Source organism: Microtus pennsylvanicus, chromosome 9 (genome assembly GCF_037038515.1).
Source record: "Microtus pennsylvanicus isolate mMicPen1 chromosome 9, mMicPen1.hap1, whole genome shotgun sequence".
NCBI lineage: Eukaryota > Metazoa > Chordata > Mammalia > Rodentia > Cricetidae > Microtus > Microtus pennsylvanicus.
The window spans coordinates 41006045-41021844 of record NC_134587.1 but is presented as its reverse complement, the minus strand read 5'-3'; the positions used below and the strand labels follow the sequence as shown (position 1 = coordinate 41021844).

Below are 15800 nucleotides of genomic sequence, written 5' to 3'. Positions count from 1 at the left end.
CGTCATCTCTATCTTTTCCATCTCGTTTTTTTTCTAGATATGAACCTGAGCCAGAGGAAACTCCCACTACTTTAGATCCTACGTCCTGCTAATGAACGCCCACTGTTTCATCCTCAACATCCAACTGCCCCCCAGCTCCTTCTCCCTCTCCAGCACCAGGCCACTCTAGGCACCCAACACTGGCACCGTCCTTCAGCCACCATTACGCGTTCTCGTGCTTCCACGGGCCCCTGCGCGAGTCAACCGAGTCAGGTCCAGTTCTCCCAGCCGGGGTGGATGGACTGGTTAAAGTTCATGTCACCTCCTCACTAGCAGAACTCTCTCAAATAGAAAAGAAACCGGGATCTTATACCTCTAACTCTACCACTTTTATAAAGGAATTCCAATATGCCACCCAGTCTTATGATCTCACCTTTCTATATATACGTATATGATTCTAACTAACAAACTACTACCCGAGGAACACAGGCGAGTTTAGGAGTAGGCTAGAGCCCATGCACAGGAAGTTCATCAGACTAATGCAGCTCACCCAGTTAGGGCAGAGGCTGTCACAGATTGTAACCGCCATTGGGACTATAATACCCCCCGGGGGGGCATTTTAGCTAGAAATCAGTTTACAATCTGCCCCCTGGAGGGGCTTTGTAAGGCTGCCCTCGACCCAGTAAATGATGAAAAACTTCAGGAAATAGTTCAGGACAGACAGGAAAATCCATCTCAGTTCCTAGAACACCTTACAAAGGCCCTCTTAAAGTATACTAACTTAGACCCTAAAACCCATATACCAGACAACTACTTATGACTTATTTTTTCCAGAGTTTCTCTGACATTAGGACTAAGCTTGGGCATCTGGAGAGAGGACCCCTTACCCTACAGGCAGAAGTTTTAGCATTGGCCTTTAAGGTATACCATGAGAGGGATGAATAGGCCCACAAACATAAATACCAGATGCTGGCCAAGTCCATCTGACCCGGCTCAGAGTCTGCCCAGGATCCCTTGCCCTCTGGGGCTCAAAGATCTCCTGGTCCTTGTTTCAAATGTGATCAAAATGGGCACTGAGCTTGGGCTTTCCCTAATACCCGTGGGTCATGTAGACCATGTCCAAAGTGCCAGCAAGAGGGACACTCGTCAGCGAACTGTCCCCATGCACATTGTGGCATGGAGACCTTAAACACAGACCACGCTCCAGTCGACTTCTTAGACATGACCGTGGATGACTGAGAAGGCCCAGGCTCTCTTGACCTGACCACCACTGTCATCTCCAATAGGGAACCCCGGGTGGACATCATGGTATCAGGGTGATCCATCTCCTTTCTTCTGGACACTGGTGCCACAAACTTGGTCATGAGAGAATTTGGGGGACCCACCTCTCCTCATCTCCCTGTAGTTGGGGTAGGGGGAAAGCCTTATCTACCTCATCAGACCCCAACACTCAATTGCATTTCTGGGGGTATTCCTCTCACTCCTTCATTTTTGGTAGTGCCAACCTGTCCTGTGTTCTTCCTAAGAAGGAATCTTTTAGCAAAAGTAGGAGCTTTTATCTCATTTGATCCCATCTTCATCTTACCCCAGATTCTCCAGCAACTCCTCCCCTTCTCCTCTTAGCCACCCATCCTACTGGGTCTAACCTTTGACAGCCTCTCAGGTGGACCCAGAGTCTGGGACACCCAAAACCCTTCTGTTGCTAAACACCATTCCCTCATTGTCATTCAATTGCACCCCTACTTTATCATCTCCCCTCCCTACTGTGGACACCCTACCATGACCATGTACCAACCCTTGTCCATCTCAAGTCAACACTGGAGACCAGGTCCTTCTCTCTCCTCCAGATCAATGCCCCTCACCACTTTTCCCTAAGTGACAGGTAACTCCAACAGCTGCTAAGCTTGAAGGCCTCCCTCCTGGATTCATTTATCTCATCTCAAACCCTTTACTCCTCCACCCCCAACTCGTCCTCCTCCATACACAGTAACCCCAACAGCACCCTGTTCCCTTAAGCTTTGGAAGACACCAAGATCAATGGTCTTGTCCCGAATTTCAGAAGAATGAGTCTTCACCCCACAATTGTACTCTGCTTGATTGGGAACTCCAGACACCTTCCTTCCTCACCCTTCCTCCCCTGAGGCTGATCCACGTTCTCCTGTTTCTAATAATTACACCCTGCTTCATCAACCTGCCCTCCATGTACCCCCAATGACTCATTCAAAACTCTTAATCAAATAAATTAGCTGTTGTTGTTACAGGACTCCCAGCCATTAGCCACAGAGCTGGAGTCACAAAGACCGCCAAGTTGCTTGGGTACCCTCCAAAATCAATCACCTGTCTCTCCTGAAGGTTAAGGTGATATCATAATGATGGGGAAAGGAACAGGTACTTTAAGGTTTGCTTATATAAAGATAAAAGCTAAAGGTCGACTTGGATTCACTTTGAACAGGTCAGACATGCCCTTCCCTCAATTGCCAGGACCTAACAAAAATTTTTTCTTTCTAAATTTAACATTATCTTCTGCTGACAGCATCTTGCCAGATCCAAGAAATATTGGAGGTTCCACATAGCCTGGGAAAGCAGTGAAATGACCATTTACCAACAGCCCAGCTCTTTCAGGGCCCCAAAAATGCCCGCTAAGTCAGCTGCAAGCTGTCTTGGAATTTCAGCGCCGTCCCACCTGCTAGCCCCTTTAATTCCCCCACCTTTTTAAAATAAGAAAAAGATGGAAATGTTAGGATCCCAGCATTATTCTGACCCCGGCCCATCGGCATTCAGGCAAACACCTAGCCAGCCCACGGGCCCTACAACCATTTGTGGCTACGTCACGCGTTGCCTGATTGTGCATGACTCTGTACGCATGAGCAAGCTTTCCCTTTTAAGTAAGTTCTGCCCACTCCAGGTCTCTCTTTCTCACTGTTCCTCTGAAGGAGCAGACAGGACTTTTCCTGCTTCTCTCTCTCTCTCTCTCTCTCTCTCTCTCTCTCTCTCTCTCTCTCTCTCTCTGTCTATTTTCTCCTCTCTCCCTTTTCCCATTCCCTTCCCTCTCCCCAATAAAGCCCCTTACATAAGCTCTGCCTGCGCGTTTGTCCCTTTTCCATCCTGGCCCGGCAGACCACACTTTCTCCCCCTTACCCTGATTCTGATACACTCCTGTGTGAGGTTGTTGACCTCTGTGGTTGATTCATCACGTCACAGCTCCAGCCTATCAACAGCAAAATGTACTTCAGAAGTTTTCCAAACTTTTGTTCCTTTCCAGGTATTCTGCACAAAACTCAAATGCTATCCATTTAAACCTAGCACCAAATAAAGCCATGGTCTGTGTCAGCGTGTGAGCTTCTGCTCAGGAGTGGGTGAGCTCTGGAGGACTGCGCATGTCCCTTACTGAAAGCTCGGTTTACTCAGGAAGTGCATTGCTTTGCACCCCCATTTTTCCCCTGCTGCCATGGGTGATGATGTTTTCCCTTCTACATCTTGGCTGTCCTTACTTTGTCTTTGTCCACACTGAGATCCATAGAATAGGTGAAAGTGTAGACACGTAGGTACATTAGGCACTAGGCATGGTGGGTGGGGACCCAGGACAATAAGAGATCTCAGAACTGAGCAGGATATAAATTACTACAGGAAACCAACTGAGCTCTGTGACAACACACGGTGACAACAAATAGTGACATTTCCTCCACCACCCTTTCTACCCCAAACTCCAACATGTCTGGCCTTGTCTTTGTAGAGAAACTTGGAAAAATCTGCTCAGGTCAGGAGCCCTAGCCTTTCTCTCATCTGCTCATCCCCAGTCCTGGCCTCTAACCCAGCTTCCCTGGCACCTGAGCAGCCCTGTCCTGGTTCTGTCTTCTGTCCTCTGAGAGTTTACCCTCCGGCCACGGCTGACAGTGGAGGACAAACTGGCTCCCCTGGGCCTCCAGCCCTCCACACCCTCCTGGTTTAGCTGCTCTGGTCACTCCTCTGCATCATCTTTGCTCCCCTGACCCCACAGCACCCTCAGTGCTATCCTGGGTCACCCTGCCCACCCCCACACACGTCCACTACCTGACCCTGGGTTACAGCTTCAAGCACAACTTGTTTTCTCTCCCAGCTGCAACCTCATCCCAACTCACACCCCAGAAACTGAACCATCCTGGGCCCTGCCATGAAAGTATGGGAGACCTGCAGCACCCACATTGGACCTTGTCAGGCCTCAGTGCCCCTTGCTGGGGATTAGGGGGCAGCAGTGAGCTTCCTCCCTGACCTTAGTGTGAATGTGTCTAAAGACACGGAGCCTTGCACTTAAAACTGCTAGAATTGGCCAGCAAGATGGCTCGGAAGGTAGAGCCTTTCTGCATAAGCTTGACAACCCGAGTCTGAGCTCTGGAGCCCAGGAGGTAGAAGGGAAGCGTCTCCACAGAGCTGTCCTCTGACTGCCACATATGCCCACGTAGACACATCCCACACATAAATGAACTATCTTATTTGATATGGTGGGGGAGCAGTTAAGATGGTAATTTTTTGTCTGTGTTTTACCACAGGAGGAAACGGGAGTATGAGAAATTAGTTTTCCTATCAAGGTTACTAGCCAACACTCTCCAGCCTCCCTCTGCTTGTAAAACTCTGGTGTATGCGCCTGTTGATTCTATCACACCCTTACCCTTTGTGCTGATTAGTAATGAGCCAACAGCATCAGATTGTAAAATCCAGCTCCCACCAATGGGGTGAGACCCAGTCACTACTCACCCTATGGGGAAAAGGTGTCTTTTGTTCTCCCACTTCACCGGTAGCATACTCTTTTTGCAAAAAGAAATTCCCTTCCTGGATTAATTTTGCTTTGATTGTATGCCCTTTTTTTGTACAACACCAAGAGTATTCTTTTTTATCAAAATGATCCTGGATTGGGCAGGTGAATCCTGGGGAGCCAGCCCCGTGCTCCCTCCCATCACACCTCCCCTCCAGCCCACCTCCAGCCCTAAAGGATTACTGGCCACGCAGCCACCTGGAGATTCTTCCCTTGGCCTCCATCCTCCCCTTCTTCCCACAGGAGACATGGACTTAGCTGAGCCCCTCGAAGGCCAGCTTCATGGCCACTGGCCACCACCTCTGTCCTGGAATGCCTAGGCAGGGGGAGAAGAAGATGACCAGGAGACAAACAGGCCACTTGCCTTCAACGTACTTCCAGGGCAGCCTTGCCTAGTCAGATCAGGACTTTCCACATGACCCAGACCTCTGCCCCTCTTACACACTCCTCACTAGTACACAAGTACAAACACACAGATCCAGGGACCCTCAGGGTTCTGACAGCCCAGCAGGCCTGGCCCTGCTGCCTCTGAGCCCCAGGTACAGCAGGAATGCAGCCCCAACCAGACATTGAGCAATAAACCGAGGGACCCCACAGCCCCCTTCCTCACCCCTCAGCTCACCTCGGAGGTCCATGGCAGGGCCCAGCACGGTTGAGTTTCTGGGTAGTAGTAAGTCCTTAGGCACAGCCCAGACCTCAGGCACACAGCAGGACCCACCCTCAGGAGAGAGAGCTCAGTCCTGAACACCTGTGGGCGGGGAAAAACTCTAGCAGACTTCTGATTTGCCCAGGTGTGTCTCCAGGAACCAGGTGTCTGTCCTCAGCCAGGTATCCCCAAGGGCACAGGCAGTATCTCACCGACATCTAAGAGCCCAGGGACTGTGGATGTCTCCCCCTGCGGTCAGGCTCCACTGCCTTTGCTGTGGTCCCCCAGATCTTCCCCCACTGTCTTCTTCAGCTTGGATTCCTTCCTAGTCTATCAACCTCCCCCAAGTTCTCCTCTCCTGACTGTTTTGCTTTAGGATATTCTCTCTCTTCTTTCTCCTTCCCCCTTTCTTCTCTCGTTTCTTTCTCTCTCCCTTCCTCCCTTCATTTTATCTTCTCTCTTCCACCTCTCTCCATCAAGACAAGTTTTTGTTTACAGAAGCAGAAACAGAGGTTGACCTTAAGACCTATTACTTTGCAAAACAGTTTTGTTAAATGTGTACAATACTAAGTAATTACAAAAATTAATCCTTAAGAACCCTCAACATTTGAAAGTCCAATTTTGCTTTAAAGTTCTTAAGCACAGAATTTTTAAACTTTTAAACATAAAGTTAGTTAGCACATTTCTCCCATTGAGTTGCACCCTGTAAAAGTCTTGTCTCTGTGCTGGGAACCTCTTCATATTGGGAATTAATGACCAGCCGCTTAATAGCTACTAAGTGGGAAATTATATATCTGGCTAAGGCAGATGCAGGGACCATCCATAATCAGCAGGCACAGGAGAACTGTGGACCCCGCCATGACCGACAGCATTGTTACTACCCAGGAAGGGCCTGATTATGAGAATGGGAACCATTTGGGTTTTTTTTTTCTTTTAGGGCCTTTTCCCATTCTTCAAGGTGAGGTTTCTCTGGAGCACACCAACTTAGCTCTAATGTTTGTTTCCAAATGATTTTCATAGAAACAACTACCCCCTAAAGCCGCAGTGGCCTCCTTGTGCTAAATAAAGCAGATCAAACACTCTCCCGTACTGTAAACCCACCTTGACTAAATCCATCTGTTCTAGCTTGACAATCGATTTTTTTCTACTACAGACAGATCCCTGGGTCCTCAGCTTTTCAAGCTAATGGCAGTCATTACTGTAGCAGTGATGCCCAGAGTGGCTCCTGCTGTTCCTATCCCTAAGCTTCTTATGAGGGGGTATAAAGGGGGAAACCAATTTGTTTTCCCATGAACATGGAGGTTGGAAGGGCCTCCCTGTGTCTGTGCATATGTGTGTTTTCTCCCTTCTGAACCATCATAGGCATATATCCTGGGGAACAGGTATAATGGTCTGTCCTGTCCCTTTAAGAGACAAGCCCTGCCTACTACCTCCCCCATCCACAGAGGCAAGTTGATCTTCCTACTGTTTCTGGCCTGAGCTCCTTTGCTTTTGTTCTTTTTCCCAAAGAGGCAGCTTCTGCCTCTCTCCCTTCTCCCCACTTCTCCTCTTCCCCCCTCCTCTCTCTCTCTTGCTCTCTGTTTCTCTTTCTCTCTCTCTCTCTGCCTCTCTCTCTCTCTGTATTCTTCTTCCTTCTCCTCTTCCCCTTTTTCCTTTCCCCTCTATAACCCAAAATACCCATTTTCTCTGCATGGCATGTCTAATAGATCTCTGTCTCCCACCTGCTGCATGGCTCCCTGCCTGGGACCGGCTGCATTTGTGGCCCGCTGTGGTCTTGTGGCCTGCTGCCCTCTGCCACCACTCAGGGACCTGCAGCGTTTATGCCATTGTACCCCTCGGGGAAACCACAGCATTTTATTTTTACCATAACAACAGGGATGCCAAGATACAGGATATCAGGATTTGATGCATCTGACAAACAGGCAAGCCAAAGTGCATCCTTTGCTTTGCATCGTTTTTGGTACATGCAAACCAAACAGCTTCAACGGGGAAGTGAAGGCTGGGTGCTGCGAGACATTTTTGGCAAATTTGTATTTGCTCTTGAAGGGGATCTAGACATATATACCGTGAAAGAACAGAGGGGAACATAGTCAACCAAAACAATATTAGTCTACAATCCACTTCAGACTTATCATTAATGGCTCTTCATAGGCCTTGGTGATGGTCCATTTTTCTGCAGCTGGGTCATGATCCCCCGTGATGTTCCTGACCTGGGAATGATATAGTCAGTGTACCATGTACCTTGAGAGCAGTTGCGGTGGATGCTAGTTGGAAGGGATACATCCGGGGACCCAGACCTGAAGTGAGAACCCAAAAAAGTCTATTTAACGATTTATTAAGGGTTTTATATATTTAGCAATGTGGCTAAATGGATTGCGCTCCCACAGCACTGACCCTCCAATGCCCTCACCGCCTAAGACAAGGGTTCTTCTGACAGAACTCAAAGTATATGTCCTGAAGACCTTAGCTAATACTGCAAAGCTCCATCCCTCCCAGCCTCAATCTAGGGACCCCACCCCGTGCCCTGTCCATTGGCCCCACCTCATCCCTAGCAGTTCCTGCTTAGAAACCTTCAGCTCCTATAGAAACCCTTAACATTCATGGCCAACTACACCCTGCAACTCCAGGTCTCAGAATTCAGCTGCACACTTCTGCAGCTCCAACCCCAAGGTCCCTAGAGAGACATCAGTTTTGTTCTCTGGCAGATAGCCCCTAGGGCAGGGCGGGGCCATTAAATCCTATAAAGAACAAGGGCAGGTGCACAATGAACTCGGTGCAGGTAGGGACCCTATTCCAGGTGGTACTTCCCTACCTGTTTAGAGACTCCTTTGCACATCTACTTCTCTCTCTTTTTTTTTTTTTTTTTTTTTTTTTTTTTTTTTGGTTTTTCGAGACAGGGTTTCTCTGTGGCTTTGGAGCCTGTCCTGGAACTAGCTCTGTAGACCAGGCTGGTCTCGAACTCACAGAGATCCGCCTACCTCTGCCTCCCGAGTGCTGGGATTAAAGGCGTGCGCCACCATCGCCCGGCCCGCACATCTACTTCTCAGTGATGTTCTGATCCACTTTTAGCAGGTGAGAACCCAGAATCACCCAGAGACAACAAGGTTCAGCAGAATGGAATTTGGTGTCCCGTTCACCTTGGTTAATTTTTCCGAATTCGTGTTTCTTACTTCTCTATAATCTAATCACTGCCAGTCAACTGCCTTCATCCTCTCATTCCTGTGGGGCCTGAGCTCCAGGGCCTCAACCTTGCATTGCATAGAAGCACACTGTGAGCCAGAAAGCTAGAGCTTAGGCCCACAGCACAGGTCACCATCGACCTTCACTTCCCTCCTCGCCACTCCATCTCGGGCTTTCGCTATCTGTCTGAGAGCTTATTGAAACTGGAAACCAGTCGAGCAAGACCCAAGGCTCCATTCTCCTTCCTCTCCTCACTTGACCCATTAGAGAGAGAGAATGAGGGAGAGAGAGAGAGAGAGAGAGAGAGAGAGAGAGAGAGAGAGAGAGAGAGAGAGAGACTACAGTTTATGTACTGGAAGACTCAGAACTGCCAAGATACCTGCGCTTCCCAGTCTGTGATACAGAGTCAATAGAGCACCATCGGAATCTTAGCAAGTTATTTTGTAAGCTTCAAACAGCTAGTTAAGACTGGGGAATTTGTCTCAGTTGGTAGAATGGCTGCCCTGGCATACACAAAGCAAGAGTTTGATCTCAGCACTTTACAGGTGGGAGCAGGCAATCAAGATTTCAAGGTCATCTTGGCTACGTAGTGAGTCCAACATCAGTCTGAGGTAAAAGATGCTGTCTAGAGAAGAAAAAAAAAGAAGACTGAATTTTAAAAATATATGTGGAAAAGCTAAAAATCCAAGGACGGTTGACACAGTGATGAGGGATAAAGCCTTAGGACTCACACTACCTGGGGCAGCGTGGTATTTGAAAGACTGGACACATAGACGAGTGGAGCAGAAGCAAGAGTCCAGACATCGACCCACAGATATCAGCTCACTGGCCTTTTGCAGAGGAGTAAGGCCAATACAGCAGAGAAAGGGCAGTGCTGGATTGTCTGAACACGCACACATAAAACAAATAAGAAAGACACTGCCCAGCCTTCATAAAAGTTAATCCAGTACAGCTCACTGGTTTAAATGCAAATATGGTTTATAGACGATAACTCAGCAGGAAATGTAGACAATAAGAGTTGCTGATTATCTGATGAAAGACTATCATTCAAAGTACATAAAGAATTCATAAAACCCACCCTTATAAAACCAGTCAACTCTACTGTGGTGCTTAAACTTAAGTGTCAATTTTGTAATATCTAGAACTGACTAGGACATATCTCTGGGACCACGGTTCCAGGAAGTATTGACTGAGTGGACAGCACCTTCCTGCAGTGGCCCAGATAGAGAGGAGTCCATGGAAGAACCTTACACGTGTTTGACTCCCTTAGTTTCTTGCTGGTGAATGTGTCTTTCTTGGCTGAATTACAGTAAAAATTTCTCTCCATGTGTAGGGGCCCACAGAAGTGGGTCTGCACTTGATATGGGATTCCCTTCTGTATGCTGTAAATACCATTGGTTAATAAAGAGACTGTCTTATGCCTGTGATAGGGTAGAGTAGAGCTAGGCAGGGAAAACTAAACTGAATGCTGGAAGAAAGGAGGCAGAGTCAGGGAGAAGCCATGGAGCCGCCACCGGAGAGAGATGGGCTGAAACTTTGCTGGCAGGCCATGACCTCGTGGTGATGCACAGATTAATGGAGATGGGTTAAATTAAGATGTAAGAGTTAGCAAATAAGAAGCTAAAGCTAATGGGCCAAGTAGTGATTTAAGTAATAATTATTATTATTAATTAAAAATTAATAATAAATAATTTCTGTGTGATTATTTCAGGAGTCTGGGTGGCCGGGAAATGAGCAAGCGGCCTCCTACTACACGCACTATCTTGACTGAAGGTCAGAGAGTTTAAGCCTGCTCTTGCTCTTTTAAGATTATTTACAAGAGTCCTGACTTAAGGTGTGTCTACAAACAAGATATCTTGACCTAGGATATGGTTATTTAGTGTCTTGGGTATTGAAATGACTCACAGAGTTGGATCCATTTCACTTTGACCAAAGGTTAGAGAATTCAAGCCTATTTATTCTCCATCAAGAATAAAACAGGAGGTTTGACCTAGGGAGTGGCTGCCTATAGGATGCTTGGTCTGCCTAAAAAGCAGAACGCTTAACTCAGGATATAGTTGCTTGATGTTTCGTAAATTGAAACAGGTAATTGCTCTGTTTGTTCATTGTATTATGTTAAAGCAGTCTTTTGCCTTCTTCCCTCCCTTTTGGATTGGGGTATATAAGCATATGAAAAATAGATGCTGGTGAATTCAATATTCACTGGATTACTTTCCCAGTTCTAGTCTACATCACTGTTCTTTTCTTTTGTATCTCTGATCCTCCTATCTAATATTTCTAATCCAGATACCCCTATCCTGAAATATGAGAACCCCATTGGGGCTGGACCCCAACAGATGGGACCCCAATATGGGACCCCAACATCCATACCTGCCTCAGAGGGTATCAGTAGTTAAGGTAAGAGCATTAATTGGTAAAGAATTAATTGTGTACTTTGGGATAAGGATGTGTAGGATGATCCTAATGAAGATGAGAACTTTGAACCCTCAGATTCTCAAGAGTTAATCTCACCTGAAGTAGTATCCTCAGGTCCACCCCTTGAAATATTGCCTTTTTCACCTTTGACTGAGAAAATTAATTCTTCATTGCCTGTTAAACCAACAATGATTTTCTCTGAAGGAAATGCCAAGCAAAACAATACTGATATCGGGGACCACCATTAGTTGCCTCTAGACCTACACCAAACTTGAGGCAAAGCAGGCTCCTAGAGGGGAGGTGGAAAGTGTAGTCCATGAGGAGATATCTTGCACTACTAAAGAGCTTAATAAATTTGCTAATTCGTTCAAGCAGAAGTCTGAGGAATATGTGGGGGAGTGGATTTTTAAGGTTGTGGGATAATGGTGGAAGGAACATAAAACTAGATCAAGTTGAATTTATTGATACAGGTCCTCTGAGTGGAGATTCCAGGATCAATATGGAAGCTTGCACAGTTAAAGGGGGTGCCAAAAGTTAGTTTGAATGATTGGATAAAGCATCTGTAAAAAGATGGCCTACTGAAGAGGAGTTGGAGATGCCTGAAATCCCTTGGTTCAGTGTTGATGAGGGGATGTTAAGGCACAGGAAAGTTGTGATGCTAGAGTGGGCACACTATCTAAAACCACATCCTTCACAATGGGGAGGCCCAGAATACATGTTCTTCTCTAATCCTATGAGATGCAAAATGGTGAGAAGGTCACCAGGATATTTGAAGAGCATTGCTATCACTCTTTCTTGTGCCAGAACTTAGGGCTGGAGATGCTGCTGTTCAGTTGTATTATTTAAGTGAAATGGGTTTAATTGGGCCCAAGGGAGCAGAGACCAGGAGGCTGCTTGGTGATTGTGGTTATAATGGGCACAGACTATGTGATGTCCATATTGGCCTGTGGTGGCTATTTGTTGTTGTCTGGAATATTGTCCAGAAACCTCTGTAATTAGCTAAAATCCAAAAATGGAGGGCATAGGAGTGAAGGAAATTTTGTTAAATTTTAATTATGAAGTTCTACTTCTAATCCAGATGTTGAGGTGGTAATACACATACCTATAATCCAGATATTGAGGCTGGAAGACACATCTTATATCTAAGCCACACCTTCAACTAGAAACCTGTATAAGGGCATGGAAATAGGAAGCTTTCGCTTTTTTTTTACTGCTTGCTCTTACCTTGATAGCAAGCCCATTTCTTCACTAGCTTTGGAGTATGCTTCTTTGGGATTCCAGCATATACTGAAGACCAGCTGAGATACTCAGTCTCATGGACCCAGCAACAATGGTATTCTTGAAATTTCCATTCACACTCAACCATTGTTGTAGTAACTGGACTGCAGTCTATAAGTCATTCTACTGAATCCCATATATATATATATATATATATATATATATATATATATATATATATATAGTGTGTGTGTGTGTGTGTAATTGAGAGAGTTAGTGAGTTATTTTGTCAGAGCTTTGAAGACAGGAATGTTGAGAGCAATACAGACAATGGAAGCCTGGCCTATGAAGTTTCAGGGGGAAGCAAAGATTCTATAAGGCCATTTGTGTGAAGAATCTGTGGTTCTGGTCAGCAGGAGCTGAGGAAATGGCAGTAATTAACAAGAAGCCAGAGTCACTAAAGTAAAACCCTTGTTTTATGGGATACTTGGCACAGGTCAGCTGGAGCTGAAAAATTAGTGGTGATGAAGAGGAGACCGGCATCAGTGAGGTGAAATCTTCTGGGAAATGTTTGCTGCAAGAACATGGAGTCTATGTTCCAAACGTGGCCAAGGCTGTAGCTCCTTCTGGCAGTTAAACTTGGTAGTGTAAGAGTTACCCTGGTGGTATTGGTTTTAAAGGCATGAAAAGGACATGAAGAGCTGCTTCAAAAAGGTTGGTCTCAAAATTACACTAGAAAGAAATAAAACAAAAATCAATTTTTCAACAGCAGGGATATATTGTGGATAGATGTACACTACACCCTCAAAAACTATAACTTCAAACATCATCCTTTAAAACGTGAAATAAGCTGGGCAAGGTGATGTATGTCTTTAATCCCAGCACACTGGTCAAAGAGGCAGATGGATCTCATTGAGTTCTAGACCAGCCTAGTCTACAAACTGAGTTTCAGGACAGCCAGAGCTGTTACACAGAGAAACCTTGCCTGGAAAATCAGATAGATAGATAGATAGATAGATAGATAGATAGATAGATAGATAGATAGATAGATAGATAGATAGATAGATAGATAGATAGATATAGATGTAAGAGCAGCCACAATGTGAACCCCACACAATAATAGTGAGAAACTTTAACACCCCACTCTCACAAATGGACAAGTCATCCAGACAGAAACTAAACAGAGAAATAGCAGAACTAACAGATGTTATTAATCAAATGAGCATAAGAGATAGTGTAACATTTCACACAAACACAAAATAATATACCATATACTCAGCCACAAACCCAGTCTCAACAGATACAAAAAAATTGGAATAACCCCGATATCTTATCAGACCACCATGGAGTAAAGATGAATTTCAACAACAACACAAACTACAGAAAGCCTACAAACTCGTGGAAACTGAACTACTCTCTACTGACTTACTACTGGGTCAAGGAAGAAATAAAGAAGTTAAAGCCTTACTAGAGTTCAATGAAAATGAATTCACAGCAAACCCAAAATTATGAGACACAATGAAAGTGGCACTAAAAAGGAAGTTCATAACACTGAGTACCGTGATGAAGATTTTGGAGAGATCCCATACCAGTGACTTAACAGCACACATGAAAGTTCTAGAACAAAAAGGAGGAGACATACCTAAGAAGAGTAGAAGACAGGAAATAAACTGAAGGCTGAAATCAATAAAATAGAAACAAAGAGGACAATCCAAAGAATCAATGAAATAAAGATTTGGTTCTTTGAGAAAATCAACAAAATAGATAAATCCTTATCAAAAATAAAAGTCAGAGAATATACAAATCAACAAAATCAGAAACAAAAAGGAAGTTCAGAGGATCATTAGGTCATACACCAAAAACCTGTACTCCACAAAACTAGAAAATCTAAAAGAAATGAACAAATTTCTTAATAGATACCACTTACCTAAGTTTAATCAAGAGCACATAAACAATTTGAAAAGATATATAACCCCTAAGGAAATAGAAGCAGTTATTAAAAGTCTTCCAAACAAAAAGCAAAAAAGCCCAGGGCCAGACGGTTTTAGTGCAAAATTCTTCTAGACTGTCAAAGAGATGATAACAGTACTCTTTAAATAACTCACAAAATAGAAACAGAAGGAACACTGTCAAATTCTTTCTATGAGACAACAGTCACCCTGATGACCAAACCACACAAAGATCCAACAAAGAAAGAGATTACAGACCAATTTTACTCATGAAATTTGAAGCAAAATCCTCAATAAAAAACATGCAAACAAAATCCAAGAACACATCAAAAAGATCATCCACCATGACCAAGCAGGCTTCATGCCAGAGACACAGGAATGGTACAACATATGAAAATCAGTCAATATAATCTACCATATAAAAAAATGAAAGAAAAAATACATTATCATCTCATTAGATGCTGAAAATACCTTTGACAAAATCCAACACCTCTTCCTGATAAAGATTCTGGAGAGATCAGGGATATATGATGGTGGAAGTAACAAAATAATCCCACATGAGTTCAGAATTATGAATAATAGGTTATTTATTTAAGGTAAACTTACAGATCACTGTCCTAGATAACAGTCCTCTACATGAACAGGAACAGAGTCCAGCAGCCGGAAGTGAGAGCCGGAAGCAAGAGAGGGAGCACACTTTACAGCTGCATTTACAGTATCAGAGACCGCACCCAAGTGGGCTGGTATCTTAAATGCTATTGGCTGAAGGAGCAGAATGTGCTCCCACAATACCTCCTTCTTTTGTTTAAATAAGAGAGTTCCAAACCCAATACAAAAGTATATACACTAGGAACAGATGTCAAGTATAATTAGAATTACAACCAGCTTAAACAATATTAAGCAAGGAATGTGTGCTAAATGTTTTAATAAACATTCTATCTGTTATAACTAAATCCACGGGGTCCCCACAAAAGCCAAACAAGGAGACAGAGTCCCATATGTAAAAGCAAAGAGCCTTTATTTTAATCAAGCTTCTGCATGTCCAACATAGTGGAATACCCAGAGCCCAAGCTCAATTAGAATAGGGTTTTTATAGTAGTAGAGGTGGGGGTGAGAGGTCTCTGAGGTTTAGGGCCCCTGATTGGCTGACATTTGTTTAGGGGTGTCCTGTTGAGGTGCACTGGCAGGCGTCTCTATCTACAGCTCTTGGAATGCCAGAGCATTTCCTTTGAATGGTCTGCTCTTGGGTGGGGGTCAGGCAATCTTGGCCTGCCAGGCATTGTCTCAGGATAAATCATTGAGACTCCAGATTCCATTTAAATTCATCGATGGCCAGAGTCCCAGGTGATAATGGTTGGAAGTAAAGAACTTCCTTTGGGTGCCCTGCCCAGACTTAGCTTATTATGGCTGGCCCCCATACTATCCTAAGGAGTCTAAGTCTTGTATAGGAAATGGCTTGGCTAGATCATAGGAGGACAGTAACTACTACTATGTAATCTTCAACCTCATTGAAGGTATGACAAGGGAGATAATATTACTTGAGCAGGCAAGAAGTACAATCAGGCAGCTTCCAAAGAGAGCAATATATGACAGAGACAATAAGCTACCTGAGCAATCACCCAAA

General features: G+C 44.8%; 1 protein-coding gene across 3 annotated transcripts in view; it reads right to left on the bottom strand.

The window, feature by feature from the left end:
• LOC142857380 (histo-blood group ABO system transferase 1-like) overlaps positions 1 to 5478 on the bottom strand; it is a 100542-nt gene extending 95064 nt beyond the window's left edge. For 2 of the 3 annotated variants that reach the window (XM_075985517.1, XM_075985516.1), the window contains exon 1: positions 4967 to 5086. In XM_075985517.1, the coding sequence (XP_075841632.1) occupies positions 4967 to 5018 (52 nt within the window). In that variant the 5' untranslated portion in view covers positions 5019 to 5086. Of the gene's footprint in view, positions 1 to 4966; positions 5087 to 5390 lie in introns of those variants that run through there. The other variant, XM_075985518.1, reaches the window with a different exon arrangement.
• Positions 5479 to 15800: the final 10322 nt, after the last annotated feature.